Source organism: Hyalella azteca, unplaced genomic scaffold (assembly GCF_000764305.2).
Source record: "Hyalella azteca isolate HAZT.00-mixed unplaced genomic scaffold, Hazt_2.0.2 contig3594, whole genome shotgun sequence".
In the NCBI taxonomy this organism is placed as follows: Eukaryota; Metazoa; Arthropoda; class Malacostraca; order Amphipoda; family Hyalellidae; genus Hyalella; species Hyalella azteca.
Window position 1 is genome coordinate 41,622 of NW_025933838.1, and position 18,145 is coordinate 59,766.

The 18,145-nt window shown below is 39.8% G+C and overlaps 2 protein-coding genes across 6 annotated transcripts in view; one reads left to right on the forward strand and one right to left on the reverse strand.

Moving 5' to 3' along the window:
* Positions 1–7,270, forward strand: LOC108666756. Of its 2 annotated transcripts, none has more exons than XM_018153681.1 (7): positions 1–163; positions 3,033–3,167; positions 3,296–3,397; positions 4,053–4,261; positions 5,046–5,207; positions 5,376–5,519; positions 6,071–7,270. In XM_018153681.1, exons 2-7 carry the CDS (start codon positions 3,107–3,109, stop codon positions 6,119–6,121), a joined length of 729 nt encoding a protein of 242 aa, XP_018009170.1. In that variant the 5' UTR covers positions 1–163; positions 3,033–3,106; the 3' UTR covers positions 6,122–7,270. The 2 variants fall into 2 exon arrangements, with proteins under 2 accessions (XP_018009170.1, XP_018009171.1); XM_018153682.1 differs by having other exon boundaries at positions 3,039–3,167.
* The window catches only part of LOC108666755 (zinc finger protein 609), a 23,356-nt gene continuing 11,962 nt past the window's right edge, over positions 6,752–18,145 (reverse strand). For 3 of the 4 annotated variants that reach the window (XM_018153678.2, XM_018153679.2, XM_047879671.1), the window contains exons 2-5: positions 13,047–14,030; positions 11,289–11,463; positions 10,961–11,048; positions 6,752–10,842 (exon numbers count right to left, since the gene is read on the reverse strand). In XM_018153678.2, the coding sequence (XP_018009167.1) occupies positions 8,448–10,842; positions 10,961–11,048; positions 11,289–11,463; positions 13,047–13,763 (3,375 nt within the window). In that variant the 5' untranslated portion in view covers positions 13,764–14,030 and the 3' untranslated portion in view covers positions 6,752–8,447. The remainder of the gene's footprint in view (positions 10,843–10,960; positions 11,049–11,288; positions 11,464–13,046; positions 14,031–18,145) is intronic. The other variant, XM_018153680.2, reaches the window with a different exon arrangement.

Genomic DNA, 18,145 nt, shown 5'->3' on the forward strand with positions numbered 1-18,145 from the left:
TACGTTGTTCGGGCTTTGTAGGTTAAATTGTCGTCAATCTTGTTCTCTAACGAACGAAAAGGATTTTAAAAATTAAGAAGCAGATTCTACGCGATTATAGCTTCATCGCATTGGTAGTCGCAGTGTACCAATGTACTTTTGCAGTGGAAACCAAACTTCCTAGGTATGTTGTTTATTTCTACTTTACCCACCCTGCTGTGACCCCACATTTATACTGTTTACTTCATTAATTTGCACTAATACATTTGCATATAAATCAGAGCAGGAGAAGAAATTATAACTGGCTACCGATCGATATTTGCATTAATCATCGTTTAACCCACCATTCATTTTGCAATGCCTTCTAATGATATTTATGTTGTTTCATAGCTATAAGTATATCAATACTCAGGTTTGGGCTACTCAAGACCCATTCCATATCTGTTTTTGCACCTACCCAATTTGGGCATAAAATGTTATCACCAAAAGGCTCAAGCAAAAAAATAATTAATAGAGGTAAAAGGTCGCACGTTAGATGCTAATCAACTAATGCATTTGAATTGTGTAAAAATGAAATATTTTAAGAAATGGAACTTTAAAATTCACTCAAACAGAACTTAATTGAAGATTTAATATATAATTATTTCCATATGCTGTCCGTAATTATAAAAACTAAATCATGCATATGAAACTTGAATAGTAAAATTTAGTTCAAAAACATTCACGAGGGAGCTCCAATTGGAGGGAAATTTTACATTCAATTCTGCCTACATGTTTCACTGTCATTTCCAAAAAAGTGATAATAACATAACATAACATAGTGATGTCGGCGCTGAAGTGTAGGCCTGATGTGGCCTGTCGCCGATTCTTTTCCATTTCGTGCCTTGTTCATAGATCTAAACTCGTGTCATTTGACCGGATCTTTTCATGACTGGCGATAGTTTGAAGAAGCTACTAGACTTCCACCGGGTTCGATAAGGAGCTAGGCATTTCAAATCTGAACATATATTTTTCCATAGCTTTATCTAGTCTGTTCTTGAACGCGTTCATACTTGGAGCTNTCTATACTCTCGTTTGCGATCACAGTTAACAGTTCACTTTTTTTGTTCAAAACGGAATCCGAGTTCGTGTAAAAACATTTTAAAACTTTTTGTGCACTTTCACTTTGATGTATGCGGTTACTCCCTACATTATTTACAGGCCTTAATCTACGGACATCATTCCTACTAATTACTTGTCCTCCATCTCCTCTGACTGTCCTTGAGCAGCCGGTGTTGTCTTGGCAGCTTGGAAGTGATTGACCTGATTTTCTTTGCCTTTCCGCCTGATTCTCTCCTGCCACTTCTTGCGAAAAACCGCCCTCTCTAAGGGGGCGGTTTTTCTAATGACCTGTCTCTAATGACCTGTGCCATCTGGCCCCTAATTATATTCATTATAATTATATTAAAAGATATATGATCATCTGTAATTGAGACGTAATATTCACTAAACGTGATAGTGTTTGATGGAAAAGTACTGTTTCTGAGTCGGCGTCTAGAAACATCACGTGATAGATCACGCGATAGCCGTGATTCTATAAAAGGGCTGCGGAACCTTAGTGAAGCCCCCCGCTGAAGCTGATAAGAACACAAACCGAAATGTAATTCGCATTAGAGTTCTCTGACTTAACGGTCGACGTCTTAGCTTTACCTGTATTGTATCACTCATCATCGGACTCGTGTATAACAGTATGACCACCCCGTATCAAGATAATTCTCTAGACAGATGGTGTCTTACTTATCCCTCAAGAAATTAGTCAATGAACCCTTCTCCAGTCAGGGGGCGCTTTATGTAGCGCCTGACAGCAGCTCCGGACAATACCCAACAGTGAAATGCATTGCTTTTCAATCGCAAATAATAACTAAAAATTTCATACCGTTAAAATTAAAATAAAAAATTCTACGAAAATTTCATCACCCTATAGCCGCTTTGCTGCAGAAACAAACGTATCGGTATTCATAGCTATTTCACTGGTAAAAGTCTAGTAAACTGATGAAAAAACTTCTGCAGTATGATTTTAACTTGTTGCAAGATCAATTTTATTTCCCTGGCGATCCATATACGTTTATATAACCGTAGCGGCGTTCAATGCCATCACGTAAAAATCAATGCTCGGTCGGTCTATGTGTGTACATTGGTACACTGTGACTACCAATACAGTTCATGTGCATCAGCCTTGACATATATTTTTTGTACATATGATTAGACATATGCCTTCCGTAAAGCCATTGAATTATACAAATTCATTTACGAAGGTATCAGATGAATCGGTTGAGAGGCTTATAAAAATTTACAAATGTTTTGCAGAAATTATTTCAATTACATGTAATACCTATCTTGATTATTTTTTATGAACTTCATCTTGGATGCGTGCAATCTTTTTGAAATACTTCGATACCTTGCAGCTTGCCATTTTGCACTTTTTAATGCAGCTAGACTATGAGTAGTGTACCCAAAATTTACGTGTTTTTTCTCCTATTATGATAATAATCCTATATTTTCCTTTAAATAGGCTACACTGTGTAGGTAGTTTTCCTCTTGTTTACATTTAATCCTTCAGCATTATTCCCAGTCCAATCCTTTGTAATTTATGCAAAACTTTTATATTGTATTATTTATTTCTTAAACGAAAACTATTGTAAGATTTACTTTTTCGACAGGTTCCCAGTTGACACGAGTGATATTTACATTTTTTTTCCTTAACGTATTATTAAAGTTCCACCCCACCTTGTTACGAATTTTGTCTTCAACAAAAATGCTGATATTGTACGATCAATTTCCGAACTTGCTTCAAGTGCGGATAATGACTGGCGACCTCACGTATGAATTAATGACCGAATTCCGATTATCTTAAAGCATAGAAAATGAATAATAAGTGCTCAAGTCACCTCGCGAAATCTTTAGAAACAGCCAGCATCAGCCAAAGTTAAAATCTTTGTAGATTTAGTAATTATTGTAATTGTAAGTATTGTAATTAAAGCATAATATATAAAATAATACGCTTGACCGCCCAGGAACAGCTCGGCAGCGTGCGGTCACTGTAGAAAGACACCAACGGGCTAAAACTACGACGACGACGCGACCCGCGATGTCGCAATTAGTCACGACGCCTCCTACTCCTAGCGATCCATTTACACCCGACTATTCCGGTTAGTTGAGATGAAAAAACATGTTTCCTCACATATGTTCATATAACTGCATGCATTATTGGCAAATGCATGATGATATTAGGTATTTTAATAGTTTGCTATGATAATGATGATATTTTATCTTTCAGAATATGAAGAAAATTTAGAGATTAAAGATGGCATACCAACACCAGACACGTCAATGGAACTGGATATTTTAGAATCAGTTCGCTGTTTCTTTCTCATGAAAGGTAAGTTAAAAAGCAGTACTTGTAATTTAACTCTGATTATAATTGATTCTACACGAGTTATAGTTACTATTCTGAAAGCGAGCATAATTTTAAGTAAGGATAGAACGATTGCAAAATTATGTGAAATGAATGATGCAAAAAACATATTTTAATTTGCTTCACATATTTTCTCAGAAGTTACGAATTCTCTTTAATAAACATGTAAATTACCACTATCGTTAATTAAATGATGTTCGTCTCTCGTTATTTGCGGACGCGGCTTTTTCTACGTCATGATAACTGATTTTTTATAAGATGCAAACGTGTTTACGTGTATGGATCGCAAATGATTACTAACGGCGGGGAACCTTTGTCTCCGAGGTTTGTGAACGGCTTGTTTCAAATACGAAAGAGACAATTGTTTTTTTTTTCGATTTTTTTTATAGTTCCATCTTCGCCTTATAGAAGTTACCGTTTTCAATGCATCATGTTCAAGTTTTACGGCATTTATTATTCTGATTGGAAGCTGTTTAAAACGGTTTTCATCCACACGATGGAACATGGTTTCATATAGACTTTACTGAATACTTTAATTAAAGTACGATCAACAAGGATGCGAGCTTCATGTCGATTTATAGATAGTTGGGTTAGAGGGTCACGCCACTTTCTTTCACAGACGAAAGTAGGCGCAGAACCGTGTTCGAGCTCAGCAAGAAGAACGGACCACTACTGTGGTCGACCATCGAGCCGCACAGCGAAGGCAATTTCTGTGGCTGCTGTGTTGACAGTTGCAGTTGTCAACACAGCCAGACGCGCCTGCTCTTCGACTACTTCGGACCTGTGTTGCAAATGGTGGAAGTGCAGGACGGGTGCTGCAGCAGAAGAGTACGTCCCTCGCGTAACAAACTTTTTGCCAGCCTTGTAAAAGAGAACACGTCAAAATAACAGAATATTTAGCGATTAACATTTAAGCGTAAAGTAGATAAATTTGTCTTGTTGTGTATATAATGAATTATATACGTGCCCGAATTATGAAATTTATTTGAGGAAAGAAGAGTTTTTAAATCCTGGTTGGAAAATATTTGATGATCTTGCTTAATATATTACATATCATTAAGGCATACATTGACCATTTTACTGTGCAAACTAAATAGATGTATCAATAAATATTCAACTAGGGGGACTTTTAACAAACAGTGTTTCACTGAAATCACGTAAAGTTTTAATGTTTATAAATTTGTGTCCATGATTTTATGTATTTTTAAGCCAACAAATTGATACTGCAAGTTCCTACTTTGGAAAACTGCTCCTCCCATAAACTTTCTAGAAGTAGTGGGCAATAAGTAATCAAACCGGTGATTGCGACGTAAAATACATTCAAATATTAAGTAATTGCAATAGTAATAGCGGTTTCAGCGTTGATTAAGCCGTTAAGACCTGCCGCCGATCTCGAACACGCAAGTCACTCCTCCAATTCTGCTGTGCCGCTCGGACCGCTCGGCCTCCTAACCGATTCTGACCAAAAACTGTTGCACGGAGCTTGGATAGAACCCGCACCCCTCTGCTCCAAATTTTCATTCTGAACTGTAACCACTGGCTCACTCTGCTCAGTGGTAGAAATATTGCTTAAAATTTAATAAGATGTCAATTTAACTATTTAATCTGGCAGATGCTGGAGGTGACCTCTCTTCCCAACACATACCTGGGTAGCGTGATGAATACGAGCGCATGGTGGAGATTTGGGTTGACCGTGACGGATCATGAAGACAACCCCATATACTACATCGGACAGGATCGTAGCCGCGGCTGTTGTAGTTTAAATGATTACAGGGTTAGCTGTATCTTCAATCTTTGAATGACATAATTAGGAGAGGAAGTGAAAGTTGAACTAACAATGGCGTCTGATACCAATTAATTGCAACATTATAATTCATTCTGCATTCATAACATTGTGCCAAAATTTGTAGAAAACACCTATCTCGTTCCTACTGTCCTACAGATAGTTTGCTGGCAGCGCAGAAAAACTATTGGGTTCATTTATCGCAGAAGGGACTTTGGGTACAGAATTGGCTTCAACTTCCACATGCCAATCGACCTTCTCGTCACTGATAAAGCCTTGCTCGTTGCTGCAGTATTCTTTCTGGTGAGCCCGGGAATTAAGACTGGTTATTGAATATTTATTATTTAAGCCGGTAATGCGAACCGATTGTCACTAAACAACGGTGTGTACTGCATTCAGCCGTTTCAGCGCGCTCCGCCACTTCATCAGGCTTGCTGACGGTATATGAATTTGTTCCTGGAAACGATGTGGCATGCTATCATTGTGCATCGCGTCGCTCTCGCTCGTCATTACTTCATTAAACCGAGAAAGTGTCAAATAATTTTGGTGATTCCAAATTCAAGCGAATGATCCTTTAATCAAACCCATGAACTTAGGGATTTTTTAATAAGTACCTCGTTTTAAAGGGGATTCTTTTAAAAATTATTAAACAGAGATTCCAATAATTTACAAGTGTAACTCGATACGTTAGTGTCTTGACCACAAGATAATCAATCCCATTGGCCAGTCATTTGAATGATGCTTAGTAACTTTCTTGATAATTTAAAGGAGAATAATTTGAATGAGGGTCAAAAACTGAATTATCGAGTAACTTCAGGGATAATTTGGATACTTATTGTTTGATATTTTTTCAGGATGCTGTCACAGGGGAGGACAAAGCCTGTCTAGGATGCTGCTTCTTCTAAGCAACAATTAAGTGATCCATTGAACCCATTTTATTTCTTTCCAGTTTAGCATTCATCCTAGAGTAGTATTGTTGTATGATTTAATCAACCGTGATAATGTAAAGTTCGCTAAAATAAAATGCTGAATGATCATCTGTTGAAGGAGTTGATCACTCCATATCTCTTTCGAAAAATATTAGAAATGTTTGCCACCTCTATCACCCAGAGACATCTCATTTTCAAGCATCATTCCCACGTACTACTTTTCGAAATTACTCTAATCAAAGAATTTTCGTTCGACAACTGTCAATTATATGGAGAGAAGTTATAAATGTATTTGTCACAGATACTTGTCGTCACAACACAGGACTTCACTTCAGTCCGTAAACTTACAATCAACTAATGGAACTGTGTAGACTGATAATTATAATCTATTATTGCATTCGATATTCAGTGAATTTCGAGTTAAGACTCGAATGAGAATATGACGAGTAGATCAATGAAGAGGGAAATCCCCAGGAGTACATTAGCTCACTTATATGCAGAATATACATAATCAATAACTTCCAGGTATATATATGCTCACAAAATATCGATACGCGTCACATACCCAGTAGATAGCACTTCCTGAGAGGGAGAATGATCAAAGGCTAGTAAGAAATAGTATATTTGTAAATAGAATCTTCCAAATTTTCTAGAACTCAATTATAAACAAGGCCTAGTAATAATTAAAAAAATTACAAGGCAGAAGCCATACATAAGAAAATTCCCTGCACTCGAACATCTTGGAAGGTTGCTAGGAGTGAAGAATAACGCTTCAGAGATGCTCGCCTGTGCTACCCGGTCACTAGAACCCACTGACGAAACTTCGCTTGAAATCTGCGTCATCCTCGCACAAAAAAACTGTGATGTTTTCCATTCCGAATTTACTGGAGTCTCGAAAAGACTACCTTGAAGAATACCTCAGCAGAATTTCACTGACCTGGCAGTAAAATTTAAGAGCCCAACCAATGCTACAGTCCGGCAGTCGATTTAGGTGTATGACTTGAAAGCGCAGGGTTTTGAAGGGCATATTACTAGTATCCCAGTAGACACCTAAACAAATCGATAGTTAACACGCACCAAGGCGTCCATACATGGAAGTGAATGTTAAAAAAATACTAAAATCTCGTTGAAACTTTCATTCTGTACCTTTTCCACACAAAGGATGCACAGCACCCCAAGTTGCTTCATAAATAGCATAAATGAGGACCGTTGTTTGAATTCACGCAACTGAACTTGTAAGCATGTACAGTTGAGCACCGAAGTCTCCAGAGGGCTACAATAAATTAAAGGAACGCACACACAGACATATAGTATTTCAATGAGCAACGGCCTTGGCCATCCCATTAAACACTATTACTACTCCAGCTCTAATGAGATCAGCCCCTAACATCAAAACAAAACCGCCCGTAACGAGCGTACAGTGAAAATAAGTCAATCTAACATTCACGCAGGGGAATTATAATCCTTGCCGGTTCACAGGGGCAAAAAATTATCAACAAATAAATAGTAGGGACTGATACAAGTCGGTTCAAAGTCGCCTATATATCGATCAATGTGATCGAGTAATGAGGCTAGACTTGAACAGTTCACACAAACATGAGGTAGTTTAAAACCATGCCTCGCACCATATGGGGAACATCTTCACTAGTTTAAATTCCTCAGACAATAAATACAGTAGTATCACAACCCTAAAAAGATTTATTAATTTTTGTAATTATCAGCCGAGCGCTTGCACCTCGACAAGTTTGGTAAAACATTAAAATACGTTGTCTTTCAGGGCCTCTTAAAACAATACGTATGTAGCCATAATGGGCATCCACAACTATTGATTAGTCTTTCTGGAAACAATATGGAAGTGAACATCGAAGCAGATTGAAATCTTTGATCTCATATTTTTGCATGAAAATAAAATATAGAACACAAAACTAATTGCAGTGATAGAGTAAAACCCCTAAACATTGATCTTATAAACCTCAGGTAAACACAGGTGCGGATTAGAACATCGAATATCATATCATTTTAAAGATAACCCTATTTGGCAGTGACGTAACAGCCTACAAGCTCATACGGAAGGCAAGCCGCGCCTCACCCGGCCGGCTTCTTTGCCCAGAGAAAACTGGATAATTTCAGTGACACTGGCTCCTTGCGTTCTTGCGACTCAAGTCTGAAAATGAGAATGTATCAGGTGTGAGAGTGAAGACAAGCGACTCTTAGAAGTGGAAGTACTTCCTGCATAAACAACGTTGTCACAAAAATTGCACATGCCGAATTTCAACCCCAAAAGCCGTATGAAAATTCATAATCAAGGCTTTGAGTTGAAACGAACCTGGCTGAAGGAGCTTCCTGATGATGAAGCAGTGGCATCTAAAGAATTGGGGCCCTCGCGATTGTCATTATCACTAGATGGCGCTGTAATTTTGTTTTCCAGGCTCAAAGGACCAGCTTCGCCATCCTTGCTATGCGAGTTATCGACGGGGTGAGGCAGGCGAACGGGTAAAGGGAGGCCAGTTGATAGAAGAGGATGTAATAACCTGGGGTCTAGAGAAGCCTGATAAGGACTACCAGACCCTAGCTTAGGCGCTGACAAGTTAGGAACTGGGAGTCCACTAACTTCTTTGGAAGATGGGTGACTGACATCCACGGGCGCAGCTTGCGCGACAGGTGGCAAAGAGTGTGCAAGGTGTGCATAGTAGGGATCGCTCGTGTAATGGGGAGGTGGTGCTAAACCACCAGCATACGGATACAGACCCCCAGGAAATGAGGGTGGACCAGCTTGAAAGTTTGTACTATCCTGAGCTTCTTTTTTCTCGTCACCAACCTTGCAATTTTCTTTCATTTCTGGTTGTTTACTCATAGGATGTGTGGGATTATATCTTAAAAGGTAAGGGCTATGTGGCGGAAAAGAACTTTCGTATTGACCGTAAACTGCTCCGATACCAACGAAAGGACCCGATGGTTGAATGAGCAGCTGATCAGGTTTTACAGGATTGTCCTTTCTATCAACAGGATTGTTGTTAGATGCTTCACCTTCTATAGAAGGAGCATCAGCAGCGTCGCTAATGTCACTATAGGCTGGAGAGCGAGGGTCCTCGTCTTCACCACTCTCGCGACTTGTTTTACTCGTTCCGTTTTTGACATGAGGAGAACCAGGTAGAGTACTCAATTGAGTACTCTGTGGTGTTGATAATAGGAGGGTTGGTCTCGGAGCGCTACTGATGGAGGCAGGGGCATTTGAAATCACATGAGGAACAGGTTGCCTGGCCTGCACGGCGCTTCCCATGATGCCTGGTCGTATGACCGGATTGCTTCTGATGGTAGTGCCAGGCATGCCTTGGACAGAACTGCTCTGACTCAACCCGGGCCTCAATAAACCAAGTGAGTTAGGGGGATAATAATACATAGGATGAGTAGGAGCCTGAGGCAAACGAGCAATAACTGAAGAATGAGTTTCTTCACTGTTAGGGCAAGATGAATTTTGCAGTGGCGAAGATGGATGACTGCTATGAGAAGGATGAGACACGACTGGTGAGCCCAGGGCATATCCTGCACTTGAACTCGAATGAGAGTAAATCGTCTGCACTGATGAATATGTCTGTTCGCTCATTAAAGGCCCATCTTGATGTGAAGGCGAAGGGTGGTACGATGAAGACTGAGTAGAAACTAGGTGAGGCACACTTCTCTGCTGATACATGGGAGGCTTTGGACATTGACTGTGGGCAAATTGTTCGTACTTTTCACTCTGATGTTCTTCTAAGGACACGGTTTGAGATGCTGCGGTCACACCTATACGAGCAGACGTAACAGGCTTATTTATCGTCGAGATTTCACGAGAAACTGCCATCCCAGAAATGGCAGAAGCAGCATCGGAGCTCGATACATTATTGGTTAGCGCAGGACTACTTCGGTTGGAATAACTACCATAACTATTATTAGTCAAATCAGAGGCACTATTATTGCCGCTACTCTTTGACTGGGACGTTTCTTCTGAAGAATCTGTAGGAACATGAGATTCAGTACAGACTTCTTCTGAAACGAGGTTACCGGAATCATCCCCGTCAACTTGACCACAGCCATCTTCTTCTGTCGAGTTGTGAGCATGGTTCTGGTGATACTTTAGTCCATTCATGTGTTTGTACTTCTTTGAACAATTTGGTTCAGGACATTCTATATATTGAGGCGACTGGGCCGGAGACGACACGGTTAATGGAGCCGCGTCATCGGCCGCCTGCGAGGCTGAGTTGGAGTTGTCTGGACTGTTATCTGCACTGCCATCGGTAATCTTACCGGACATCCTGCCTTTCTTATTCTTGAGATCGTTGGAGTTTAGCACATCAGTGTCACGGCCTTTGCGTTTATTTGCGGCAGTGTTTTGAGGGCTGTTAGGAGTGGCAAAACTATTTCCACTATTATTGCCGCCACCTCTACGACCCTTCTGAGGTTGGTTCCCGCGAACCTTGCCACTTCTTGTTTCGGTAACGTTACCAACATCATTAGTGGAGGTATTAGATGTAGAATTAGAAGAAGTCTGGTTGTTCCCTCCATTGCCACCACTTGATCCACTGATCGCACTGCTACCAGCACCACTCGTTCCACTGGACTGCGACGTCTGAACGTTGCCGCCTCCATAGCGACCACGCTTACCGCGCCCTTTCGGAGTCCGAGAATCCATGTCCTCGGTGTTAGGTGAATCGCAAAATCTGCCCGTATATAAAGTTGATAAGTGGTTTCATAAAATCATCACGCAGTATGTAATCTGATGAATCATCAATGTATCTACGGCTTGAAGAGGCATTGCAGGAGACTGTCAGCACTCACCGAGGAGGAGCCCAGTCGTGTTGTGTACAGTCAAGCAGCGTTCCTACATACGTCTTGCCTCGCCACGTCACGTTTACAACCAGTACACCTGAAACGTAAGAACGGTCTTATCAAACTAGAATATAGTATTTAAATTTTAAGTTTGGGTTTATTGTTAAGGAAGTGGAACCATCTAACCAACAACTGCGATCAGCACACAGGTATTTATAAACAGACCTGCAATGAATTAGCTATGCTTAGTATATACTTGAGCCAGAATCAGAAGCTATCATTCCACCCGGAATGCTTTGGGCATAAAATTGTTCTCTATGTGATGCCCACAACGAACCTCCTTGTGTTTCGTGCCACACGATGCCTTCGAGTGTGACAGAAGTACCAGGTTCGCATGGTCCCAGGCAGTCAGGTTCAGTTATGGTTCCTACGCTGGTGCCCACACACACGTCTCGGTAGCTCGTTGTACCTCCTGAACTGCCACCGAATGACGGACCAGATGCCTCCTCGCCCTGCACACCAAAATGATATTTTTGAAGTATTGTGCGCTGACTAAACCTTTCGTGTGAAATATGCCTAAATAGAAAGGTGACTACCGTATATTAAAATTTTGGAAACCACTATAATAAAATATAAACAATTATAAGATATAGTAGTCACTCCTTGTTGCTTCCCAAAATTTTGCCTATTGAAGGAGTTAATCATGCAAAAAAGTGACAGAAATACAAGGGTAGCAACTTGCCGAAATAAAATTTGTTTCAACTTTATTAAGTTACTGACACCAATTCAACAGATATTGCTACTTCTGTGTTTAAAAAAATGCGGAAACAGTTTCTGAAACAAAACATTGAAACTAATACTTAGATTTTAATTTTCAGGAATGGTAGGGGATGATGTTGAGTACAGAAAGTTGGGCTGAAAAATTGGTGATTAGCAGAGGTTTGACAACAAAGCCTCAAACACAAACCGGGGGGCGAGATGCGATTTCAAGTAAGAAGATTTCAAGTGACCATATATGACCTCTAAATAGGCAACGATTCATTTTGCAAAAGGGGAAAAAATTAATTCCTACAAAGCGGAAAATTATTGAGCTCAGTTAGAGAAACTTGCACGATTAGGAATCAATTCTACGCCTCAAAATGAGATTAATCCTGCGCGTCGAGAGGGAAAAGTCTTGCACTTCAAAGAAAAAATCAGGTCTGACCATCAAACAACTCAAGTCTACGTTTACAAAATTCAAAATACAGCACATGGGACAACCATTCACTTCTACTGAACTTTGCACCTAATTATAAAAATATGAAGCTTCTGTAACGCCAATTAGTTGAAGGTGATAGGTACATGAAATAAATTTCAAATAAACGTTTCCGCAGACAAAAAGCATTAGGTACAAAGACTACGACAGTCTTCAACACACAACGCACGAAGACCCCCCGGATTGGCCACGAGCAAACAAATAGAAGAAAGCGTCAAAAAAGTTTGTGCTTGTATTGGCTACAGATGTCAACTTCACTTACGATCGACAAGAAAATCAAGGAGCTTAGCGAGCAAGGGGAAAGGCAAGGAACAGTGCCCACGTTACTTCAAAATTGAAGTACGCATGGAATAAATTTGGAAGCGAGATTGAAGCACGTTAAAATGACAGGATAGTTTCTAGAGGAGAGGCGTTTAACGGTTTCAATGCAAAGGCATCAGATGAGTGGATCCGCGCTTTACTGCCAGGCTTCTTCTGACCCCTTTTCCGTATTTTATTCAGAGCACGAGAATGTTCCAATTTTCATCACATCGTACAGCTCAATCCGGGTCCGCTTCCTTGACATTTCAACAAAATAGCTCAGCTATACATGTCCATAAAAAGGAAGCTACCGTAGAAAGTAATATTCTAATCAGCTACGAGAAAATGTACAAAAAATAATCGGCGTTTAGCTGAATCATAAAGTTCTAAAAAATTATATACAGACATGAACACAAAATTGTAAGTAAATGACCCTAAATAGTAATGTAGGTACGCTTAATGCAGTAGAAAACTGTCGGTAAAACTTGATTTTTAAACCAAAGAATGACCTCCATGAACACATGAGCAAGAATTACTTACGATTTTGAGTCTTTTTGCTGGAGGTAGCGTGTCGGTGCGCAGTGGAGTGTGTTGAGGGGTTGCAATACCGCCACTCTTGACAGGAGTGGCCGTCTGCTTGGTGTTGGTGGAGAGACAGGAGCTCGTCATGGGCGGACCCTGAAGGCCGCCCGCCGAGCTCATCGGCGGCATTTGTTGCAAAGACGTTGCGTGTTTCTGTGAAGGGTTGTGCAGCGAACTGCCTAACTGGTGCTGGTTGTTGACTGATTGTAAACTACCATTGACATCGTGTCTTCTTTTCTCTTTTTTGTGATTGTGTTTGACGACATTTTGACGACTTATACTGTGCGCGGAACCATTAGCTTCCACCTGACTGTTGCTATTTAAATTTAAATGGATATTAGCGGGAGTACTGACCACAGAATTTAGAGGCACTTGGTTGTGATTGAGAGCAGGGGAATCTCCGTTATCACTTTCTAAAGGTTTGACAATTTCATGCTTGGCTTCACTAGTTTTTGTAGGCGGTTTAGTCCGCTTTATTTTCATTTTCAAACTATGCTTATCTTCTAGAGAATCCAAGTTATTGGAAGCTGGAGATGAAGCAGAACAATTGTTGGTGGAGTTCGAAATGGGGGTGTTAGAAGCGTTGGTAGTGGAATGATGCGGGTGGTGAGCGTTGTGATGTGAGTGGAGCAAGTGGTGGCGAGTGGGAGGAGTGGGAGAGGGAGCACTCATCATTCTCAAAATGATTCACTCTGAGAGTGATCGTAGTTGTGTGAGCGACGGGGAGCTTCTAGATCTCACACCGGCTTAGGGTAAGAGCAACGTATGGACCAGCGTTCCACTATCACAGCCATAGGAGCCGGCGCAGTCGCAGCATCATAAAAGACACGTAAACTCGCAGCGATCGCAGATACAGCGTCTCGCCGAGCTTTGTCGTCAGCACTGGCAGATGAAGGAAACCTCCAGCCGCTGCACACTATCACGGTAATTCAAGCCAGTCATCTGCACACAAAACAAAAACAATCAATAGACATATTCATAAAAAAGCAAACACGATTTCCTATTGGCTATGAATGTCATTGAAAATTTTTGGAACGAGTAAATACTAATGTTGTCTTGCAAGGGAAATATTGATCGAAACGGCGAGAAAAACCATCTGTTCACGGAGTTTAATAAAGCTTGAAAGAAACTATGGGATTTACTACAAATCTTCAGAACTCCTGAAACAATTGCTCTAAATTTAGACCTCAACAATGAAAGATTTTAGGCCGATTGCGTGATGAACGTTTTAGGGTGGCATAGGAAAAAGATATGTATGATAGATCAGATTAGATTAGTTTGTAGTCTATCAATAACATCATCAATAACTATTGAAATTTACATACAGCGTTATACGATCTGAGAATAACTTCAAGCTAGACACAGTGCATTCAAATGACAAAACGACACTTTCATTTCACGCTACAAAATAACGCGAAAATTATCGAAAATGTAGCAATCATTCCCTATTACAATGTTCAGCATTTATGACACAAAAGCAGCTGGTTTGGCTCTACTTGTATCTCGATAACATCCTACGGTTTAAAAATTTGGCTCACGAAGCAGGAAGTGCGTTCAACACGGAAAAAAACACAGGCGCACAGGACACGAATCATGAGTTACTGTTGGTTTGCAAAACCGCAAAATGTTTTCACTCCTTCATAAAGTTTCCGCTCAGTCACTAAAACACCAAGCTTTTTTCGAATTGTCCAGCGACGCCTACAGGTGCGAGGAGTTTTGTTTTCCTCTATTTGTGTAGCGTGCGGCTTAGGTAATAGGGCAACACGCAGCTACCTGCGAGGACCGCACTTGTCCGCAAATTAAGGTGCCTAGCCTAGTACGGCGCCTGGCTGATTCAACAGCTTCAAGTCGTGTACTTCACAACCTATGCGCCCAATTAAAAAAAAAACACGTTTAAGGGGAGCGTCTGCTCCAAAATCGAAAATTTTGACTTTTTCGGTTTTTATACTCATCTTAAAGCTTACATTCTGACGCATCTAACGGTACCAAAACCATCTCTGTACGTTGATTTATGCGTTTACGACAGAGCGCGAAAGGGTTAGGGGTGGTGGAGTTCTTCAACATTAAATATAGGCCGAAATTACCGGTAGCACACTTAAATAGCTAGTCTGAACACGCTGTGCTTAAGTTATCCGTCTGCAGTCGTATGGGATGGTTCTCGTGCCGTGGTTCACACCATCCTTGACAGAAATTGAGCTCAAATATCGTCTAGTCTTGCAACCTTGCACCCTTGAATGTCTTTTTCGAGGCGCGCGCGACTTTGTCGGGCCCTACTGAAAAGTTAACTTATTGTCACTGCAAACCTATCTCCTCCTAGAGTTTTGAAGCTACAACAATGAGAGATATACCGTTCGATTCGCAAAGAAAAGATCTACAACTGATGTGGAGCTTTTTTCCAAGTTCGTTATAGTTGGGATTTTATTTTGCAAAAAGTGGGGCGGGGGAGGGGTGAAATTGGAAAATTTCGAAATAGTTCGGAAAAAATGCTCCCACACTCACAAAAATGAGAAATTCGAAAAACCCTCTACATCAGTTGTAGATATGGTCTTTACGCATCGAATGATCTATGTCTCGATGTTGTAGCTTGGAAATCCTAGGAGGAGATAGATTTCTATAGTACCCCCTTTTTGTCAGTTTTCTATGAATTTCACGTTTTCTTTCAATTTTTCGAAAAATTCACACGAACAAAAAAAAAACAGAATTCCGTGTTACATACGTGTACCAAATTTTGAATCGATCCGTCTGTTGATATCCCAGATATTTTTTGGGGCAGACGCTCCCCTTAACACTATCATGTTTTAACGAATATTTATTTAAAGGTTTCGTCAGTGCCAGGCACAATAACAGCTTTTATTATTTTTTTAAAGAACAATTGATAGGTCAAAAAATCAATAAAGGAAACTCTAAAGCTGGAAAGCAGATTTGTGTAAACCAGTCATGGCTATCAGCCGGTCACGCCTGCTTCCGTACGAGTGATGTTCGGCAAAGCCACATTGCAGAAAAGATCAACACAAAACATCGATCAACTTAAAAGCCAAAATACTAGCCTCGCTAACAAAATTATATACATTCTCATGCGGCACAAATGATAAATTGCGATACCAAGATACCAACTGCGTAGATACTTCAAACCACACAAAAAAAATAAGTAGTGGACTCGAAATAATTTGACAAAATATGCATGAAATAAATTACGAATAGTGGAAAGATTTCTGAACATTAACTAATGTGCTATTGGCATGTGTTCGGAACACATGCGATGAGCACGTTATTGCAGGGTTGCATGTAACTTAAAATGTTATAAGGAGATTTTAAACGTATCCATGCAATACTTTAATCAACAATGGTTCTCGTCCCAATATGCCGATTGAATTTCAACATTAATTTTGGTTGATTTCTAATTCCGAATTGGCAAATTTTATAACAAATCCATGAACATTGAGTGGCATTTAGGCATGCATTAATTACAGGTCGAACTGGCGGGCCTATAAATCATTGAGAATAAATCTACTTTATCAGACATTGCACAGCTTCTATTAGCAATTTGTTCTCCATCGATCGAAATCAATTGAATTTAAATGAAGGTCGGATAACTTTGATTATGAATGTCGGATAACAATTATGTATTAGCTGAGCTTCACCTCGGTTAATATTTAATATAATTTGTATGACAATATACAATATAAATTTACTTATCTTGGAAGGAAAGATGCTTGACTGGAGGTATCGAATTGTTCAATCTTGATAGCTTTTAAAGAATTCGATACGTACCTCCCCTGATTATGGCTAGAATTCAAAACTGGCTTAATTTCAACATTAGCTTAATTATATTGAATAGCTTCGCGTAATAATTAACCTGGAGTACAAAACACGCACAATGTGACCTGGAACCTTCACAATAATGACCTGCAGGTTTTCGAGGCGATCCGTCACCTCATGAGTGCAGCCTGCAGTCATTGCACGGAGAAGGTACAGGATCACAAGCCAACTAGATTTGCTGCGATGCATGCGAGCTACTCAGACTAATATTTGCTCTTCATCCACGAAAGTTCATTCATCTTTCTTCATCTATAAACCCTATAAATCTAAGAATGAAATAGCTTGTCCAAGAACGTTGAAGTGGTGTCAAGTTTTAAATCTTTACTCAAATTTTGATTATTATTAACGAATTTCGGTCCTTCAAGATAACCTGAGCATTTCGATCAATCTGCTCGGCATACACATGTATGCCATATATTCTCAACTGCTGATAAAATGATTAGATAAGCAATTTTTCATTAGATTTAATTTCGAGTTAGATGAACATATCGAGTTTCGTTTAATAGGGGCCAACCAAAAGCCCAGCAATGGACCGTGGCTAATTTGAAAATGTGACGATCGTCAAAAGTTTTCTGACGGCAACCGAAATCAGTAAAATAAATATGGGTGAGACATCATCAAGAACTAGCAGCTAACGTTTACCGAATGTTTAGCATACCAATTTAACATAAAATATATTAATTTTGACGCTGCAAATATGGACATGAAGACTAATTATCTGAATTTTCAATTTGATGGTGAACTAAATTCTAAATGCACCTTGGACAATAGCAGTTCAAGTTTTTTCAAGACAATAGAGGTTTAAGTCAGATTTTGCAATAAGACAACAATCGCTATATCACTGACAAAAAACAGCTTGCCAATAGCATGTTACTTCAATTGAATGAATGTTTGACCGGCGAACCGATGAGCTCACAAGAAAAGAGAACATGAATTAATTAGTGGATGCAAAATTTTTCCCGAGTTTATCCGAAAAAAAATCAATCTGGTACATCAAAAAAACTACAGGAAACATGAAACTCTTCATAACATAGTCAAATGTCATGTATACTAAACTATGACGTAACCACGAAGCTCGGTGGTATAATTTCATCGAGTATAATTAGATATTTAAACTCCTTGCTCAAAACCATGTGACGGCACGCGATTAGTTGACACCAAGAAAATTTCGGATTTAGACGCTTCTAAGAGGAACGAAAACATAATTACATGTTTCATGGGTGACCATGTGTATCCGA